At 54.2% G+C, this 20,488-nt stretch overlaps 6 protein-coding genes across 6 annotated transcripts; 3 read left to right on the forward strand and 3 right to left on the reverse strand.

Moving 5' to 3' along the window:
• Positions 1-177: 177 nt before the first annotated feature.
• RHO25_005384 (uncharacterized protein) lies at positions 178-3,984 on the reverse strand (the record flags this gene model as incomplete). Its single annotated transcript, XM_023596287.2, has 2 exons — positions 178-3,581; positions 3,717-3,984. 2 exons carry the CDS (start codon positions 3,982-3,984, stop codon positions 178-180), a joined length of 3,672 nt encoding a protein of 1,223 aa, XP_023457672.1.
• A 197-nt stretch (positions 3,985-4,181) lies between these two features.
• On the forward strand, positions 4,182-5,773 carry RHO25_005385 (uncharacterized protein; the record flags this gene model as incomplete). The annotated part of the gene is made up of 2 exons (XM_023596288.2): positions 4,182-4,959; positions 5,016-5,773. The coding sequence occupies 2 exons, from the start codon at positions 4,182-4,184 to the stop codon at positions 5,771-5,773; spliced, it is 1,536 nt and encodes a 511-aa protein (XP_023456623.1).
• A 529-nt stretch (positions 5,774-6,302) lies between these two features.
• RHO25_005386 (uncharacterized protein) lies at positions 6,303-10,547 on the reverse strand (the record flags this gene model as incomplete). Its single annotated transcript, XM_023596289.2, has 2 exons — positions 6,303-10,146; positions 10,207-10,547. The coding sequence occupies 2 exons, from the start codon at positions 10,545-10,547 to the stop codon at positions 6,303-6,305; spliced, it is 4,185 nt and encodes a 1,394-aa protein (XP_023456767.1).
• A 1,499-nt stretch (positions 10,548-12,046) lies between these two features.
• Positions 12,047-13,492, reverse strand: RHO25_005387 (uncharacterized protein; the record flags this gene model as incomplete). Its single annotated transcript, XM_023596290.2, has 1 exon — positions 12,047-13,492. The coding sequence occupies one exon, from the start codon at positions 13,490-13,492 to the stop codon at positions 12,047-12,049; it is 1,446 nt and encodes a 481-aa protein (XP_023456769.1).
• A 300-nt stretch (positions 13,493-13,792) lies between these two features.
• On the forward strand, positions 13,793-15,408 carry RHO25_005388 (uncharacterized protein; the record flags this gene model as incomplete). The annotated part of the gene is made up of 2 exons (XM_023596291.2): positions 13,793-14,579; positions 14,645-15,408. The coding sequence occupies 2 exons, from the start codon at positions 13,793-13,795 to the stop codon at positions 15,406-15,408; spliced, it is 1,551 nt and encodes a 516-aa protein (XP_023456768.1).
• Positions 15,409-15,981: 573 nt separating this feature from the next.
• Positions 15,982-20,418, forward strand: RHO25_005389 (uncharacterized protein; the record flags this gene model as incomplete). Its single annotated transcript, XM_023596292.1, has 1 exon — positions 15,982-20,418. One exon carries the CDS (start codon positions 15,982-15,984, stop codon positions 20,416-20,418), a length of 4,437 nt encoding a protein of 1,478 aa, XP_023457891.1.
• Positions 20,419-20,488: the final 70 nt, after the last annotated feature.

The following is a 20,488-nucleotide window of genomic DNA, read 5'->3' on the forward strand; positions in this document are numbered from 1 at the left end:
ATGCTTTTTCTTATTCAATTGAGTACGCTCAGCTGGTATCATTCCGGTCGTCCCTTCTCCAGCTTTTTGAGTTTCATCTATGTTACACCCAGCGAGGCTTTTTCCAAAGTACGCTTCGAAGGACGCCTTCCTGCTTATGCCAGCGATCTCGAAGCAATGCTGAGCGACAGCAGTCATTTAAAACGCCACTCTCGTCCTCATCTCCTGCACCTTCTTCTCAATCTCCTTCACACTGCGATCCACTTCTGCCGCAACCTTCTGCTTGCTGTCATAGCTGAGCGCCATGAAACGTTCGCAGAGATCGCCATCAATGACGCCCTTGACAGGGACGTAGTACGATCGATACATGAGATGGTCTCGTCCTGCAAGGGGAGGATCCTCCGCACGCAATTGCTGCTCAAGCGAAGTGAAGAATTCGACATCCTCGCGAGTGACGAATGGCACGAGCATGCCGAGTGTACCTTGCAGACCAGACCAGAACAACACTTCTTGACCTCCAGCCACAAGTGCGGTACGCTGCAAGCTCATGGGGATGTCTTGGCAGTAGTAGTGTGCACGCAGATCGAGTCGGTATGGTGCACCATTCAGGTAGCTTCGCTCATTCATGATGAAACCACCGGCACCTTCTTCATCGGCCTCTTGACTGGGTTGTTCCGGACACCGCACAACCCACAGATTGCCAAACTTGTCGCCTCCTGCAACGGTCTCGTAGTCGATCATTGTTGTGCCTGTCGTCCATCGCTGGATGACATCGTCCACAAATGGGATCAGCCTATTGAACCCGGGCTTATAGACGAGGTATGTGACACTCTCGCTGACATCACCGCAGATGATGCGATTACCATGCGCCTCGAGCGAGACGATCTGGTTGGGCGTTGCTGTCCCACGCGCTTTTCGCAGCAGAGCCTTCATACCCATGTCGTAAATTAACAGCTCGTTGCCCACGCCCAACGCCAGTCGCCCGTGGAAAGGTAGTAGGGCGTAGATCGGCTGTGCGAACTTGGTCTTGTGAACGAATGTCATCTTTGTGCCGTCCTCCTCAAGCTTGTAGATGTGCACGTAACCGGCAGCCTGCTGTGCAGTGCCTGGCGACATGTGCTGTCCGGTGCCGACTGCTAAGTACAACTCATAGTTTCGTGACTCGAAAGCGACACACGTGCAGCACAAAGCAGCCTCGTTCTCGCCCAGCTCAACTGTGGACACAACGCCTTGTCGGTTGAGTGGGTCGATGGCTTGGATGCAGGATGCCCAATGCGAAGTACCGCGTGGCAGTCCAAGATGGCGCTCGAGCGCCGTGGCTTCTTCATCATCGTCGATGACCTTACCGCGGAGCTGGTCACGAGTGGCTTTGGAAAGGGTGTTGCCATCAGCTTGGACAGTATACCAGATCGGGAAGTACGGATTCCGAGTCATGCCACGAGGAGTGTTGTTCAGCGGTATTGCGCTGTGTGAAAGTCTGCCCTCTACTGATGGCAGCTGAAAGATGAGAAGTGAAGATCCCTGGATGGCGCAAAGTCCACTGAGGTCGGGACTGATGAAGGCTCGTGCGGCTTCCATTTGCTCTGCGATCAAAGGCGTAACCGTGTAGAGATGCGATTGGGGATGGTTGTAGCCGAGCCATGGTCTACTTGAGCATGCGAGCACGCAATCTTCGTCCTCGACTTGCACTGGACACAAGCGAGGGGCTTTCGTGCCGAGGAATTTGGTTCGGACGTCTCCAAGTTCTCCAGTTGTTTCGTCGATGACTGCACGGAGATATAGGCCTGACTGCAGACCGATGTGGACGACATTGATGGTAGTACCGGAAGCAGGATCAAGCATCTCCACGATTTCGAGAGAAGTAGGGACTGCAGACAGAGCCTGCACACTTCGCGCCTCGAGTGGAGTATCGAGCTCGATACTGAGGACACGAATGGTACAGTCGTCGCAGCCTACCACTGCATATTTCGATTGTTGTCGTCCCTTTGGTGTTTGCCCTACCGACATTGCTGTAATTTTACCGCTCATCTCGGGCATCTCATCCAGTTGGACGAGAACGCCGTCTTCGCCCATGAAGAAGAAACAGAGCTCTGCTGAACTCAGGCCCAGCAAGAGCTGGTACTGATTCGCTGAAGCCACGACACATGTGCGATGTGATGGAGTGTTCCACTCATTCAGCTTGCCATCCTGGTATATAGATCGGATACCTCTGGCATGCACTTGCACGAGTACAGCATCTCCCATTTGTTCTGCGTGCACCGTAGCTCGATTTTCCAAGAAATTCGAGTTCTCGATCTGCTCCACGGAGTCGCCAATCGAGCACGCGATTGTGAGATCGCCGTAGTTGCTGCTCAACAAAAGATATCTGTGGTGCTCGTCCGTCGCTCGGTGTTTGAAGGTCCAGATATTGTCGTAAGGCACATTTCCCATGCTATTGTTAATGAGGATTTCGACATCTAGACCGTGCCTGATAGTCTTGAACTGACTTCGGTTGCCCTTGCCCTGAATTCCGTAGATCTGAGGGGCATCTTCGTGAGTCAAATTGTCCACTCTAGTCTTCATCAATGGATGCAAGCCTGGCACATCAACAGCCAGATGTGTCATCGTGAGCTCGCGTGGCTTGAAGTATGTTGGCTCAATGGGCTCGCTGGGATCCGTCGAGACGCCGTCGGAGGTGAAGGTGTTGTGTGGCTCGAACTCAGGATCGTCCGCAAGGTCATCGATGTGGAATAGCTGTGTGTTTCCGTCTTCGGCGGCAATGTACAAGAACCCCTTTTTGTGCAGCAGCATTTGCTTAGCCACCGGGAATGTGTCGTAGTACTTCAGCACGATCTGTTCAGGGTCTGCTGTTTGTCGTCCCTGCTCGTCCGTAGCCATGTTGATGTTGAGCTTGAAGACATCGCCATCTTCGGTCTGCAAGAAGAAGAAGAATTCATGTCTGGTCTTTGCTAGATGCAGGCAGCCCGCCACAATTTGTCGCTTCCGCTCCTTGTCTTCGGTTGCACCTTCTCTTCGTGGAATGGCAATCGAAAGATTGGCTGCCTTGTCGTGCTTGTAGTAGATGCGGTCTTCACAACACACGAGCACGCCGGATGGGCCGTCTTGTCCTCCAGGTACTCCGAAAAGCATGTTTGCCGTGTAGTCCACTGGCTCGCTCCACGTCTTGACGACATGGTTCAGACCCATATCCACCGTGTAGTACACCAACTGCTTTTCTCTCCGCTGATACGCCTCTCCCGTGGGATCACTCTCCGCTTCGGTGTACTCGACTTCGAGAGTCGCGAAAATGGGAGGTTCCCATCCCGTATCCAAAGCGCACAGCGCAAAGCACAAGCTGCCCCACTGATTGGCCTCGTGTGGGCTCGATATCAGAATATTCCCGTCGGCATGTCGATTCAACATGTAGACTACTTTGTTCTTCTCCACACTCGCCATCATGATACATCGCCCTCGAGGATCGCTCGCCAAATATTGACCTGGAATGGTCCGTCGCACACCTGACTTACCGTATGTTTCCAAGTGGAGGCGCTTGAAGCGGTTCTTTTCGTGGTCATACTGTAGCATCGCTACTCGTCCAGAGTCGGAGGAAATCACAAGCTGGTCTACTCACTGTCAACATTCCACTCGTTACAAAGGGATGGTGTTTGCCAGATCGTGCAGCGCTAGGTCTCATCCAGGTGCTGTGACTGACAGCCATCACTATGCGAACTCTAGTCTGTGGATCTGAAGATGCTTACCTGTGGCGGTTGCAGGGATTCGAAATGCGGCGACGCCGCGAATGATCCCGAAGGCATCCTGATCGCATACTGTCGTGATTTTGCGTTCTGTCCGGTCGGCGCTCTCGGTGATGCGGTGCAGTAAAACGCGCTGGCCTCGCGCTTCGAAGATTTGCTGGTCGCCAGTTTTGAGTCCCGGAATGACATTGCAGAGCACGGCGGCAGTCGGCGCGGAAGGCGCTTCCAGTGTGAGCGCATAGAACGCCTGAGTCTGCTGGACGTTGGCCATGGTGGCCGGTGGGTGTTGGTGTTGCGACCAGTGCGAGGTGGGAAGAAGAGCTGCGGTGTTATCGATTCGAGAGAGAAAGTCGCGAAGCTCGCGCCACAAACGGCAAGTTGAGGCGAGGCAGCACTCCCGACAGCATCATCGCCAGCAGAGGTCATTGACTGGAGCAACATCACAATATCGCGCCCGACAGCACGACAATGGCCGCCAAGTCCATGTGCAGCAGGTGTCTGCGCCTGGCCATCAGAAACACTCCCGCGCGATCATTACCATCCACCTCCAGACGGGCATTTACCACGGCGGCAGCGAAACAGCCCTCACAACCACGAAAGATCCATTCGTCGACGAAACAGCGAGCTGCACCAGCGACAGCACGGTCTCAAGAACCATATACACCCCAAGATGCAGAACGAAAAGTGTTGCTGCAACCCAACAATCTCTTCCACTCCTTCACCAATTCTCCATCGCCGGCGATACGGAAACGAGCGGCTTTTATGAAGCAGAATGCCTACTGTCCACACCCCGAACATCAAGCAACGAGAGCACCTACATCTCCTCATGATCTAGAGTCGAGAAAGACGGGCGCAATGCCCCCTGCACATGTACGATACGAGTGCCCAGACTGTGGCATCCCAGTATCGTGCAGCGAGCAGCATTTCGCTAGCGACTACGAGAGCCATTTGGAAATCTGTGACCTGCTGCGAGAGATCAATGAGGATGATCACGATTTGAACAGCGGGCGGTTCTTCCCCGAATTCGAGTATCCGGGCGCACAACTAGAGGAGGCACAGGTTAACCTACAGAATTGGGACACTCTGTTGTATAGCCGAGAATTTGAAGCAATCAACGAGGAGAGGCCGCTACGACAAGTCACGCGATTGTTGACATATCCCATCACAGTCGGGAGCGTGCTGCACGAACTCAGTCCATACAGCCTGTCACAAAAACTGACTCCCGAGGGACTGAGATCATTATCTGGTAAGCATTTGTCCCATGAACTACTCAATCCGCCTCCTCTAACCCATCACTTCCAGCCCTCCGCTATACCCTCCACCCACCTCGATCCGGAGGCGGTGTTGATATCAAGGGCCTGCGAACCCAAGCACCCCCAGTCCGCCTCTTCATCCTCGGCGCCCGCGCGGAATCCTCTCTTCCCCGCCAAGTCTGGCTCCAACTCTCATACCTCTTCCCCCGCGCAACATTTCACTTAATCTTCATCGGACCCGAAAGCATGTCCAACCGCGACGACGAATTCCCGCTTCCACCACGCACATCGCAAAACCCCTTCGGCGCCATCGTCGAAGACCGTCTGGGCGGACAAATGAAAATCTCAACATACGTCGAATACTTCCACACCCTCCACGAAGCCCAACACTTCACCCCTTACGACCCTTACTTCGACTGCTTTGTTTGCTTCCATCCAGGTTTCGGACATCCAGCTTCCTCGCACGAATGGTCGCAAACTCTCCCACAGCTTCTCGAGACTAAGGTCCCCATCATCTGTACCGGATATACCGAATACGACATGCAAAGGGATATTTCCTGGGTGACGGATCAAGCGAAGGGCGAGATGGACATTTTGTTGCAGCCAGGAGAGAACCGCTTCAGGAGTCTGAGATGGGATCTGAATGACTTGGATCCTGGGGATGTGAGTTGCGGGAACTGGGGAATTTGGGGCTTCAGAGGGAAGAGGTATGAGACTGATGAGTATCGGGGGCGACAGCAGGAGGATGGGCCCAGTGGGAAAACTGAAGAGGGACCGCAGGGTGAGGGAAAGCCGATTGCGTTGTAGACGGGACTTGTATATGTATGTGAATGGCGCACATATGAAGGCCCAGCCAGACTTGCTATCTGCGTGTCCAATCAGTTCTTCACCTAGCTCCCACAAATCTACTCAACCTCCCAGAGCTCTTCTTGCTCCATGGTTAACCATTGACAAAAACATCGAGCGCTGAAAAAATGTACCAAAGTGAGAACAGTGTCTCCAACATCACGGTTTTCATTGTGGTAATACTGGTGAGTAGTGACTATCGTTACAGCAAACCCCGCTACCAAATTCGAGGCTCATCCCTCGGACCTCGAGGACGGTCTCCTCATGCCATGAGCGAAAAGTGGTCTTGCCACCCCCAAAAGCTAATGAGCAAGGTAAATGTATACCCAGCAGCGAGAAGAACGAATTGAAAAAGTAAAGAAAACCCAAAAAGCCGCCCCTCCTTTTCTCGTCGTGATCGGTCGATAAATCGTACATGCCTTCGTCTCAGGTCTCTTTCAGCTGTCGCTTTGGATATGTGCACATTGTTTTCTCATAAACCCATCTCCTTTCAATTATACCGCCAAGTCTCGTTTCCACCTCCCATCTGCGGTAGAGTAGGATTGTTATATCCATGGCTCGCACCAGGCGGTCGCTCGTTCTGTTGCTGCTGCACATTCGGGTGTAATGGATTTGGTGGCGGCAAGGTATTCCAGGCACCTGGACCATGTCCGGGCGCGCCATGGGTCGGTGTATGGCTCCGTCCGGATCCCTGAGCATCTGACAGCGGGCTGGGTGTAGGCGCCTTTGGACTGTTGTAAGACTTGGCTGGATCTTGTCCAGAACTGCTGCGCTGCTGATAAATCGGCGCCGATGCGTAGGGGCTGTTGAAAGGCGCATAACCTTGGTCTCTCATCAACCGAGCCTGTGCGCCATCGCGGCTGGCAGTGCTCGCCATGCTTCCCTGGATCTGACGCTGGAATTCTTGCGGCGTGCTGTGCGACACAGGTACGTATCTCTGTAAGAGCTGAGCCTGTTGATAATGCTGCTGGTTCTGCTCCGCGGGTGGCGGAGTCTGGACCTGATTTGCAAGTCCCGCACGATCCCAAACTTGTGATGGCGGCGTCCACTGTTGACTTTGCTGTTGCGACTGTGCCGAAATCGAGTTGCTAGGCGTATGACGGGCGACCGTTCTGCTGTCATAGCCATCAGTCTGCTTCTGCAGCTCGAGTGGCTGGTACTTTGGCGTGTAACCACCACCAATTGCGTAAGGAGACTCGTATACCTTGGGCTTGCGACAGAAGCTGTTGAGCAGATACGGATACTTCTGCAGGTCTTGCAAGTATGCTGCATCTGACTGTGATCCTTCAGGCTTGGCCATCGGTGCACTCGGAGGCGCGGGTGTCGGTGCGCCGTTCGAGGGCGAGTGAGCACTGATCGCCGAAGACGAAGGGCGTGACTCAGCTGCTGGTGTGTATGGGTTCGACGCGAACGGCGAGCCGGTGCCGGGTACGCCTGACTGGCCTTGCTTGAGCATCGATTTCTGCTGCTTGACCGACTGATAGTTGGGCGTGTACCCGGCTGGCTCGAAGTTAGGACGTTGCAACGTCTGCGCGCCTTGCGACTCGCGTCGGAATCTCGAATACTCGCCTTGATATGCTGCCGGCAGCGTTTTAGAAGAGTAATACTGATCAGGAGGAAAAGGTCGAACACTGCCTGAAGGAGTACGCGTAACTTCTCCGCCTTGATAGTTGTACTGTGGCGTGTATTGCACCGGCGGCTGTTGGTGAGAAGGAGCGGGCTGAAGAGGCGGCGGTTGTTGGCTGAAGACCGAAGAGTGGCGCCGGAGAGGATCCGCAGTGAAATTACGCTGGTTCGCCAGAGCTTGATAGTCGACGGTGCAGTGAACATTGTTCGGCTTTGCGGGCTCCTTAGGCTTGTACACGTATGGCTTCTCATGGATACTGGTGCTGCGCGCAGGAAGGGCGGCGGCACTGATAGCTGGTTGATGCGTACGCCAAATTGGCGCCGAAGCGTGCGCGGGAGCAATCGCTTGCCTGGCAGCTGGGTATTGATACGCCGTCTGTTTGGGCTGCACGCGGTCCATGAAATTGCCTCTGGTTGCCACCTGCTTGCTTCCTGGCTTGTCTGCGAAGAAGACCTTGGCGTCCGTCGAGATCTCAGGAATGTAGTAGTACAGTGTGTCAGGGCCGTTGATATCAATCTTGTATTTGCTCGGAGCTTTCCAGAGCACTGTTTGAAATCCAGGAGGTGGAGTGTGGTAATTGTAGAAGTCGTGCCACTTGTACTGTTGGTCCGAGTGGAAAACGTCGTCTTGAGCCGGAACACCATCTTGACGATTCGACAATGCCAGGCTGTTCTTATTCATGTCCTTCGGAACAGGCTTGGCCGCTGCCGATGGCTTCGGCCGCACCGAATCATCAGGATTCAGGACGCAGAGCCACTTGTATTCTACCTCGACCCGGTCGCCATCGGGTAGCACATCCACGACAAGAGTCTGTTCAGCTGGACGATTCTCAACGACGAGACCACCAAACACTTCTCCACCGTGATACTGTGCTTGCATCGTATCCTGTGGCTTGAGGTTCTTTGCTTCGGTGTAAACACGCTTGGTGCTCTCCAGTGCATCCATGTCCAGAACCTTCGGCATCTTGGGTCGGTGGTATCGGCAACGAAAGTCAAAGCCTTGTTCATAGTATTCATTGCCTTCAGCGTCAAAGGTCGGCACCAGTCCAGCGTCCACAAGCACGCCTGCAGCAACCGCGCAACTAGCATGGAATGCGCGAGTGCACTTCTTGGCCGAGCATTGGAAGCACGCGCCCTTCTTGGATCGGCAGAAATTGCACTTGAGCTCGAGACGGGCCTTGTCGATGTTAGCGACGCCGCGCACCAGCTCCGTGCCATCCTCGTCATCCATATAGGTCTCCGGCGTATAAAGCGCGCATGATTTGTGTGCCTTTTTGCCGTTGTCTGTTGGCAGAAGCGTCTCCCATGGGTTCTCATTAGGACACATGCAGCAGGGCTCCTTGCCTGGGATCCTGATGCGAATCTTAATCTTCTTTTTCTTCTTGGGCTCCTCCTTCTTCGTGTCGCGCTTGCGCTTTCGTGATTTAGCAGCGCCTTTGACGCTAGCTGGTGGAGTGGGTAGCTTGCTGTCCTCTTCTTCCAATTCGCCCTCGCTGTCAGTCTCTTCGTAGTACTCAGGAGTTGGCTCGCCACGTAGCTTGCGCTCGATCTCGCCAACATCAACCCACACATTGTCTGGTTCACAGTTGCACTTCTTGGCAATCCGACCGAACTCCAGCCAGTTTTCGGTAGCGAAGTTGACAGATTCGGCACAGTTGTACCCAATGTTGTAGCCAGAGTGGTATCCATATGGGTAAGTGATAACGAATTCACCTTCGTAGTGTACCAGCTTGTTCACCTTGACGCCGTACTGCTTCTGGAGCACGTCTGGAGAGATGAGGTACGTCTTGTGGCGAAGGAACTGATCACAATTCTTCGAGTCCACCGGCCAAGCTTGACGCATTGCACGTTCAAATTTTCGGGCGTCTTCCTGGGATATGCTGTACCATTGCTTGGGCGCACCAAAGTGAATGTAGTTGATGCTGTAAAGGTCCACATCTTCAAGGTGCCATGCGAATGTAGCCTTCCACATACCCATATATAGGTATGCAGTGTTCACACCTGGTACTTTGGTTCCCAGAACATCCAGAACATTTGGCAGATGCGCAACATTCCAGCTAGTGACCGTGTCGTCGAACAGCGAGCCAGGCATATCAGCAGCATACATAGGCTGGTTAAAGCTCATGGTCTTCCAGTAAAGCGTTTCGAGCTCGGCGCATCGTTCCGGAGTGAACTCGTCCACATCTTCCAGACGGTGATCGAAGTTCTTGAATGCTTTCTCATCAATATGTGTCTCGGTCTGAGCGGTATTGTTCAGTCGTCGAGAAGTGACAGACTTGTTTTGATTGCCACCTTTGGGTCTGGGCTGCCGGCCGCGAGCTTTCTTTGCTGGAGGTTCAGCAATGGGCGTGGCAGGTGCTGACTCTTCGTCGGACACGTCTGCGGTTGCACCGCGTCGAGCTCGGCCAGACTTCCTCCTAGACTTCGCGGAGCCTTCATCATCTTCTTCTGTCTTTACAGCACGGCTGCGCGTGCTACCATTTCCTCGCACGACTTCCTTCTGATTCTTTCGTCGTTCTCCTCGCTTCGCAGGTGGCTGATGCTGCGACTCTTCGGTCAGAGCCTTCCATTCCGGCAGGTTGTAGGAACGCTGTTTCTCCACATTCTGTTGTGTGTATGTGCCGAATGTGCCGTTGAACTCTTGTGTGATGGGATTCTTAATACGGATGCTCTTGACCTTCTCTTTTAACTCGGGCAGGGAATCGCGCCTGCAGGGCTGTTAGTACCCGCGCGTTGCCCCACATGTACGCGCGCAATGCTCAACATACCATTCCTTTGGCGGTATCACCTTCACGATACCAGATTTCATGCCATACTTGTCGATCTTGTCAATGAACTTCTGGAAATCGCGAAATTGCTCCATGGTCGGCTTGAACACAGGAATCTTGCCGCCATTTGCCTCATCCCAGTAATGATCGGGGAATATCTCCTCGTCTTCATCCTCAAACTCCAAATCCGAAAGCTCAGAGTCTTCATTCTCTTTCTGTTGGTTCTCGTTCATCTCTCCATCGCTGGTCGGTGGCGTCAGTGCCGCCGGAGGTTGGTCGGCGCGCTCTGTCGTAGGTTTGACCTGCTCGTGCGGTTCGGGGGTGACTGCGACGGTCGCCATGGCGGAAGAGATTGCTGGCGCGCCAGCAACTCCCGTGGTGGAGTTCGCGATTCTGGTGCTGTGCTGCCGTCACTCTGCTTCACTTGGGGTGCGCCCAGTTCAAGGGATCGAGGTGCGCTCGAGCCGACCGGAGTCGGCGCAAAAAGGTGTGAGACAGCTGACAGGCGCGTCAAACACGCGCCGATCAGAGGAATACCACCAATGCAATGCACGGCATGGAAGATCGAGATTCCAGTGAGAAACGTGGAGTGCGCACCAGTAAGTAGTCGAAGATGATGCGAAGCTCGAAGACAAGCAGGAATGGAGATGGGGTGTGATGGAAGGTGCAGAGCCCGCCAAGACCTCGCTTATCTTATCAATCAGACCATTTCTCTCGCGGGTCATGGCGAGACAGCACCACAGCACGGAGGGCAGAACAACCAACTTGCACGATCTACTACTAGTCAATCACATTTGCGGGCAAGTTGTTTTGCGCAGCTTGCATATCGCTTACATATCGCTTACATATCTCATGGAAACTGTCCCGTTGTGGTGCGCAGCTCAACAACGTCCTGCTTTTGCTGTACGCACCAAAAGCGAAATAGGTAATTATAGAATTGCTGATACTATCTGTGCTATGCATCGTGGCGAAGTTTGAGGGTTCTGCGGAGGCGGAGGTAGATCAATCAATTTTGTTCGCGGTCGAGCCCGCGGGCTGTATTGCAAGGCTCTGATTCCTCCTTCGTCCCGAGCCTCGGAATTTCACCAGCATAACCTCACCGTTGCTCTCGCTTGCGACGCATCTACGCCTATACACAGAGCCTCAGTGTGATGTCGCGCATCTGGGATAAAGGGTGTCTGGCAAGTTTGATCGGTACCTTGCAGCGGAGCTAGAGCTGCACGACACGATGACCACACCCCGGATCTACCAGTGCCCACGGATCTACCCACGCGATAGCTCGTGCGTCAAGTACCGTTCACCGGGTCACCGCCGAGGATCCTGACTGTTGAACACAGCCCGGGCGCGCCTAGTGTTCACTCCAGCCAGCGCCCAGCATTCACATCGCTTCCATTTGTTCTTGGATGCCTGTAAAGCGTCGAAGCCGCCCTCCGGTGGAAGAGACCTTGTAGGGTTGTGAAATTCGCTTGCACCTGATGAGCCGTCCGTAGAATGTGGTTGTAACATGTTCGATTTAATGGCGATGGCCACTTCACTAGCTGCTTGGTATTACCGGTACTGAAGACGCGCACCTGAGATGTGGGCGCTGCAATCGTTCACGGTTGAAGGCATTTCCTAGTGTGCCGCGCGAACGACTCTGACTGAGACGTTGCTTTGACTAAGAATATTTCGCGGACCTGCACTTGCCTGGTAGTTAAGGTGGTCAGCGAGAAGTGTGTGTCCCTGGTTCAGCTCTGCACCTTGCGAGTGGCACAGCGGGGTATTTGCACTTGTTCTGCAGAAGGCAGATCTCATCATCCTACATTCGTGTCCTGCTCACGCGTTATCCAAACTTCGTGTCTCATTGCTTTGGTTTCATTCGCGGCGTGGGAGTCCAACTGGACTTACTAACGCCACTCGACGAGAACCCAGCATCACGGCGTGGTGTGCCAATCCTATTCGCCAAGGCTTGTGCTGCCGGAGTCATACCACCTTTGCGAATGTTCGCACCGCTCGCAAATCTAGGCGTTGGAGTTCTTCCAGGTGTGATGCCGAGGTTTCGGAGTTGTTCCATTCTTCCGCCTTTCCTTCTGGAAGCATCGGCCTTTTCCACAAGTCTATGGTGAACATCTTCTCGTCTACTGCGTTCCTTAATGTGAAACGGGTTAGGGCCGTCTTCATCAACTTTGGGCAGCAAGTGTGCAGCAGCTTTTTGTTCAGCGGCATCCGCCTCCTCATCTGTAACTGGTATACCCAGCTCGCTAGGTGTCGGCTCTGCATCGACGAACGCATACCCATTCACACGAGGCGTATCTGCGCCGGTATAGCCAGTCTCAGATCCAGTAGCTCTGGGCCGTCCAGCGATGGCAGCATCGATCGCACTCATAGACGGACTCGGAGGCACGTTATTCTCAGCCTCTGCGCGAACGTCTGAAATACGCGTGCCCCCATAGTTGATCGCTTTCGGAGGAGCATTAGATCTCAGTTCGGCATCTTGAGCTCTAGTGACGACTTGGTCTTCTACGCCGTCCGGACCGAACATGAAAGAATTCCGCGGCCCTTGCCTGTTGGTGAAAGTGTCAACAGAAGCCGGTCGTGCATCGAGATCCTGGGAAGGCCGCGACGCAGCCAGTGCAATGCGCTCTTCACCAGCAGAATTTGTCGTGATCAGAGCAGTCGAGCTCTGCTCATTCTCCAAAAGCTGCTGCTGCTTGTCGCGGTACGCGATTTGTCGGGCTGTCGGTATCTTATTGCCCTGGTGGAAGAACCCATATTTCGAAGCCCTTTTCTCGTTCTGCTTGTCGAGAAGCGCGTTGAAGCTCTCGTTATCTTCTGAGGTGTATTTCGCTTGAAAAGCGCCCAATGACATGTTGAGGTCCACCTCTGGCTTCTCCTCTTCGGGCGCGAAATGATTGCCATCGACAGGCGTCTGACCTGGCGTCCCGCCCACGTATGTACGTGGCGTCTCGCCCAGAGCTGTACTTCTTCGAGGAGTGAAATTTGTCCCTGCTCCGACCCTTCTTCGTCCCTCAGGCAGCGGAGTCATCACTTGTGTCAATTTCCTGCCTGATTCGCGTATCCAGTCTTTGTTGTTGCTCTCCAGCGCTTGAAGGTAGTCCTGTTGTGCTTCCGTCTCTAGCAGCCCAGGGAAGAAGTCTCGTGCGATGATGTGGGACAGGGCATCTGAGTAGACGTCCTCATCGAGGACCTGCGATGGTCGCTTTTGTCGCTTTGGCGGCGGCGGAGGAGGCATTAAGGACATGTCTGCGCTTCGCTTCGTAAGCGCTTGAGAATTTGAGCTCTCCATACTTGTCGTCGTAGTCCGAAACGTCGCCGTGGCGTTGTGAGGGCATAATTCGTATCATGCACGCGGTTCAAGACAATGCAAGTATAGACGTGATGATGAAATTGGGAGGACGTGCAAGCATGATCTAGCCGATCACTTAAGCTCGCCGAACTTCAACCGCCCCATGGTTGTGAAGCTCCAGCTTCGTTCGCACACGAACACACGACCAACTCGCTTTTTCGCACGTTAAGCAATCTCGCGCCCGACGAACGCACCCAACTCAGATCCAACACATTCGCAGTACCAAAATCACATTTCGCAATGACTGTCGCCGACTCGATAAAGGACGCGGCGCAGTCTGCCAAAGAAGCAATCGGCCTGTCGAACGGCTCGTCAGGCGAGTCCAAGTCTGCACGCAAGAAGAAGGCAAAGGCAGAAGCCGCGGCTGCTAGCAACACCACTCCCTCAGCTGCCACGGCAGTCCCAAAGCCGTCTTCCCAGGAGAACTCAGTGGCCGCTCACAGCACGACTGAGCAAGATGAGCATCTCAAAGACCTGAACAAGCAGATCCGCAACACCAACAAGAAGCTTCAAGGCATGCAGAAGCTCGACGCGATCTTGGAGGCAAATCCTGGTGTCTCTCTTGACGAACTCCTTGCGCAGCGTAAGATCAACCAAGACCAGAAGGCGCAGGCACAGAAGAAGCCAGAGCTTCAGGCACACCTCGCTCAGCTGGAAGAGCAAGCAGAGGCTTACCGCGCGGTGGACGCGAGATACCAGGAGAAGTTCAACAAATTGCGTGAAGAGCTAGAGACTAAGCACAAGCAAGAGGTAACGAAGTTGCGGGAGGAGCTCGCAGCGGAGCGCGAGAACGCATCTCAAAACGATCTGCGCAAGAACCTCCTTGTGTTCTCTCGATTCCTTCGTGCTGCAGCTGCCAAGCGAGCAGCTGAGGTCGAAGAAGATACCGAGGAGAACAGAGCCTTCGAGGGCGCTTTGCTTCTGGTCTATGGCGGCGACGACTCTGCTGTCGATGCTGCGGTGAACATCATCGAAGGTGCAGAGGAGCAGGTGCCCAGTATCGATGGCACCCTTACCGAAACCACTTGTAAGTTCCTCGTCCACTCATTCCAATGCCTGAATTCATTCCTTTTGTACTAATCATCGTCACAGACGCTCAGGTGAAGCAGACCGCTGTCAAGCACACTCCATTCCAAGCAACCGAGGAGTGGGCCGAAGGTGTCGCACGAGAGACTGCCGGCGAGTCTGGCTCTGACCCTACGATCGCTAACGCCGGCCTGACTGAACTCGAGGCTCCCAACAGCACCGCTGCCGAAGTGCAACCCGAGCCTACCTCCGTTCAGGGCACAGCAGGAGATAGTGGCAACGTCGCTGGCGAGCGTTGGAACACCGATGCCGCTGGAACATCAGCTGGTGCCGAGAAGAGTGGGCTGGAGGAGAGCTACGAGATCGTGCCTCGCCCGAGCGAAGAGGTGGACGTGCCAGCAGCGGCATCTACCCAAGCACAGCAAGGCAGCAGCTGGGCAGAGGAGTCGCACGAAGCTGCAACGGGCAACAAAGCTGGCGAGAGTTGGGACACCAAGGCACCTGGAGAAAGCAATGGCAGCTGGGGCGCCGAACCAGTGGCCAGCGCCAACGGCTGGGGTGACGCTCCCGCTACTGACGCCGCCGCACCGGCGGACGATGGTTTCAGTCCCGTGGCAGGTCGGCGTGGAGGTCGCGGCAATGGCCGTGCGCGCGGAGATGGCGAATTCCGTGGTCGTGGTGGTCACCGTGGCGGCTATCGTGGACGTGGCGATGGTGAGAACAGAGGCCGTGGCCGTGGTGGTTACCGTGGCCGTGGAGAAGGTGGAGAATTTAGAGGCCGCGGTCGCGGCCCACGAGGAGGTGCTCCAGCTGCGGCTCCAAGCTCTTAGGGAGAGTCTTGGGTGGAAGCTCCGGCTGCATCTCCGATGTTTCGTGAGCCCGCATTTGTTTGAGGCCTCGAACTACTTTCGTGTGGGCCGGCACAACATGATATGCGTTCAAGCATCTGCATAGGGTACAGGCACAGGAGCACGGGAACGACGCAATGTACAACAACGGATTGACGCTTCTTTGGGTTGGTTCTGCAGGCATTGGCGCTAGGTGGCACGTCTGTATGAGTGTAATCTGATGTGATAGCGTTCGAATGCGATACGAGTCAACGCAAAGCAGAGAGGTTCCAGTGATGTCTTCTTTTCAGTGCACTCAGTGGATGCACATGTGCCTATACAAAGCGCCTTATGTATGTGTGAGGGTGAGGTTGCCGTGGTGGGGCTCTGTGCCACGAGAACAACGCGCAAACGCGTCTTCCAACAGCTTCCACCTTCGGACTTCACTTGCAACGAACAACGCTCCTTCAATGCCTCACTTGAATACGCACTTGGCTTGGTAGATCTTCCTCTTTGAACGCACGCCATCTTCCTGTGCAAGCGACACAATGGAGCACAGCTCACAAGCGACACACCATGGCTGTTGAGGTGATTGACCTGCTCTCTTCGGAGGACGAGTCGCCTAGCAAACTGCTCCAATCGTTTAAGACTCGCCCAAAGAAAGATAAATCGCACAACAGCCAGCACGGCTACACAGACTCAATCACCAGTAGCGATGCGGAAGAGCGGCGAAATGAGGTTGGGAATGGAACAAATGCGCCGGATAGGCCTGCACCACCGTCTGGTCGAACAACGTCGGTTCAGATGCGCGAACATGTGTCGCCAACCGGCTTCAAGTCCTTTTCGCTATACAAACAGTCCTCGGATCCAGCAAGAGAAGAAGATGCAAGCGGAAGGGACAAGACACAGTCATTCACACAACCAATCCTTTCGAACGATGCATGGAAAGCACTAGGCTCGCCAGGCCGAAAGCTGCAGGAAGATTTTGCACGTATTCGGCGAGATTTGGAGCAGTCAAAAATGCAGCTTGAAGCAAAGAGACTGGAAAGGGTTCAGAAGGCAGACTTGTACCAGCAGCAAAGACGACTGTCTGCCTCGAAAGCAGGTACAACAAGTGACTACGCTGCACGAACTTCAATTCCGTCCAGCTCACGGCTGGAAAGCGGCCTGTTGCTAGCGAAACAACCTGTCGAGGCGAACATACCACCGGAGGCCATTCTTGAAGGCAATGGTCCCGAAAACAGCATGGATCGCCTCGCAAAACGTTCCTCTGATGGACCTACAAAAGACTTTGTCAAGCGGCGCAGGACGGAAGACCATAGGATCGATGCCTTGCAACGACGTACACAGACCCTGGATGCCACGGACCCTAAGATGGAACGCCTGACTACCAGTTCTGAACCGGACTTTGCACTGTGCAGTTCCGCGATTTCTACAGAACGAGCCCCACAGCACACCCTGCCCTCGTCTTCTCCTCCAGCGACTACAAGCTCGGCTAGTAGTAGTCAGGCGGGAAGGCCATGGACTGTGCAAGAAGAGATGTCGCTCAAGAGACTTAAGGAGGTGGAAGGTCTGAGCTGGGATGAGATTGAGCTTCGCTTTCCAGGACGGACTAAAGGCACTCTCAAAGTCCGCTACTACACCAAAGTCAAGGGCAAGCGGTTTCCTGCTCAGCCTGGTGAACCTGATCGCCCGCGAACACAAGCGGGCTCAGCTTTATCTGCTGAGACGCAGCAGCGTTCCCCGTCCCTCGGAGCTTCGCAATCCCAGTTGCTGACAGCTCAGCGTACCGCTACATCGGTGAACACCAACGATAACGGGCAATCGTACTCTAAATCAGATCTCGCCACGCGAACGCCCTCGAGCTCTGGATCTAAGAGATCATGGCAGCCATTCACGGCACAAGATAACGCATTGCTCAAGAAGTTGAAAGGAGTTATGAACATGGCCTGGTCCGAGATCCACCCTTACTTCCCACAACGCACATTGCCGAGCTTGCAAGTCCACTACTCTACCAAGGTGAAGAACATGAAGATCAACACATCCAACGTGGTTGTACCCGCGCGGGCCTCTGCAGCTATCCCACAGGCTCAGCCTACAAGCACTAATGCATCGAGCTCGACGGCTAAGGCTAGCAACTTTGGCAGTCAATACACGGCAGAAGAAGTCGCGTTGCTGAAGCAGCTCAAGGAAGAAGTCGGCCTCGACTGGAAGGCTATGATGCCTTACTTCAATGGAAGGACCGCAGGCTCCTTGCAGGTGTACTGGTACACAAAGATTCGAAACGGAGGCACAGCACGTCACGCTCCAGACGTCCAGCGCCATGACTCTGCAGAACTGCTCGCGCCCCGTGCCAAACGAATGAGAAAAAGTGCTCCAGCTGCTGTTGACGGCTTTGTGTCGTGGACAGATGCCAGGGCTATTATGAGGAACAGCGGTGACGCTGAAGATATTGAGGACGTTGAAGACTCTGCTGACGACAGAAGCTCCACGGCCAGCCATGGCCCACTCGCATTGCAGGACTCTGTATTTCCGCGGACCGTGAACCGGATTCTACACCAGCGGGAAACCGGCACGGGTTCACGGGCATGGACGACCTCGCGCTTCTCGATTCCTGAAGAGCTTAAGAACCACGTTCACAAAGACTACCACCTGCGGAAGTACTATCATGGAACATCTGGGGACGTAGTGGGCCTCTCGTGGTCCTCGACTGGCGCTTACTTCGCTGCGGGATCAATCGCAATTACGGACAATCGGTCTATGCAGTACAACATGAGTCGCAATCTGCTCGTTGGAAACCACGAGCACGGAGAGTTGCAAGAGCTTATCGAACATCATGTCGAGCGACCTGAGGTTACTGAATCAGACAATCCAAATGCTTTGAGCGCAATGCGACAGACACAGGATCCTCGCCTGTTTCAGACTGTCACGGCGACTGCTTTCTCGCCTGTTGCGGAACATGAGGGCACACTTTTCACCACTGGTACAGACAAAATGCTTCGGAAGTATACTGTCTCCCCAGACGTCCGAAGCACGAGGGTTGAAGCGTCTTTCCAACACAAAGCTTCAGTGGATCTCCTTGCCGTGCACCAGGAGGGATACATTGCAACAGGAACCCACTCTGCATCTGATAGTATTGCGGTTTTTGACTCGCAGGGTGCATCCATTGACTGCGCCTGGAAGGGGTCACCGCAACGCCAGGACTTGCACACCACGGCTCTCATTTACCCATCAACCTTGAAATGGGGCGCAGCTTATGCCCACCGCAACTACCTGCTTGCTGGGTTCAGCGGCGATGAGGACAAACTACTCGCAGGAGAGACAGCGCTGTGGGACGTTCAACACCAAACTCAGATCGAGCTCAAGGGCGAGACCAGAAATGTGTTTGATGTCTGCTGGAACCCAAGGCCAAGTTCTGCGTCTGTAGTCTTCGCAGTGGCGTCGAACAGTACCGGTATCAAACTTGGTGGGCGCGGCGCCCGAAGTGCGGTAAGCTGTTTTGCCCCAACGCAACCACTATCGGCAGTCATCACATGGCAGTGTCCGGCTCTGGACATCAACGATGTCTCGATATGCCCTTACGATAACAACCTCATTGCCGCAGGCGCTACAGATGGCAAAGTCTACGTGTGGGACCAGCGTTGGGCTGGACGAAGTCAAGCGCCTCTTCACGTACTGTCCCATGGCGTTTCGCTCAACATTCTGCCTCACGGCTACGATAGAGAATTGACAGACACTGGAGTGCGATTTCTCTCATGGGGTGCAACCAGCTCTCGTCTGTACTCTGGCTCTTCAGATGGTATAGTGAAAGTATGGAACCCCTATCGTTCTGCAGACAATGCTCACGTGCAAGACCTGGACACGCCTCGCCAGCACAGATCCGCGATCATGTCTGGAGTATTCAGTCCAGACCATCGCGAACTGCTAATCGGCACTGAGAATGGCCGGATCAATTTGTTCACGACGGGATGTGCGGTACTGCGGAAACCTGAACAATTCACGCTCCATACAGCACCGGAGCCAGCAGCTGAAGATTCGCCGTTAGAAGTAGCCGAGACGCTCTTGAACATGGGGAAGATTGTGACACGACCATGTGGCGCAATGCCAATAAGACAGGCGGTGCAGGGTGACATGTACGATGGGCCTTTCCAGGCACCAAAGCAATCGGACATTGCAAGGGCAGAACGAAACCTCCAAGAAGCTTTGACTGCACAAGGGAAGCTTGCTGCACGAAATGCTCGACAAGACGATGCTAATCAGCACGAAGCTGCTCTCGAAAAGGCGCAGATGCGGGTTCGCGATGCACAAGCTGCTATCGAAGACTTGCGGGACCGCTCACAGTTCGCTGAATCATCTCGCCCGAAGGCAGAGGCTTTTCAGCGAGAACTTGCGAAGTCGAGAGGCGAACGCCGCAATATTGAAATACTGGCCCAGATCTGCTTTGGCGATGAGTCTAATGCATGTCAGCACGATTGTTCCTATCTGCCTACATCGGAGGCATTAGAGGATGATGGACGGTCTGAGCTCCGAATACCTGGGGCTCTGAGATCCGTGGGTAACCAGGCAATCGCAGCTTCAAGGCTGAGGGCCGAAGATGAAGCGTCTGAAAGCTGTTTCAGATGCTTTCCGTTCCAAGCACGACCGAATGGGGCGAAGCGTGAGCTCTGCCTCACGTGCAAGTTGAACGGATTGAGGTTGACGACAAAATGCAACAAATGCTCAGCTCCTGCTCGAGTGGAGACCGATCAAGCGAAGCAGCCTGTTTGCGAAGCTTGTTCATTCGCTTGTTTCCGCTGCAGCAGATCGGCTGAGATGTCGAGCGACTTCACTCGGCTTGAGTGCAAGGATTGCGATCTTTCTTGGGAAGCAGGCGTCCTTGGCTACGAGTTGGTGAAGACGAAACTTGCTAAAAGCAAGACGACACAAGCGAGCATTGAATCGCATGAGCAATATGATGATTTTGGTACGGCCGAGAGGGAGCGTTTAGCAGGACTTTGGGACGACGACGAATGAGCATGCATGAATGAGCATCATGAGCGAGTTTTGAAATGACGAACTTGAAGCGTTCTGTTCTGTACCATAT

Source organism: Cercospora beticola, chromosome 3 (assembly GCF_033473495.1).
Source record: "Cercospora beticola chromosome 3, complete sequence".
NCBI lineage: Eukaryota > Fungi > Ascomycota > Dothideomycetes > Mycosphaerellales > Mycosphaerellaceae > Cercospora > Cercospora beticola.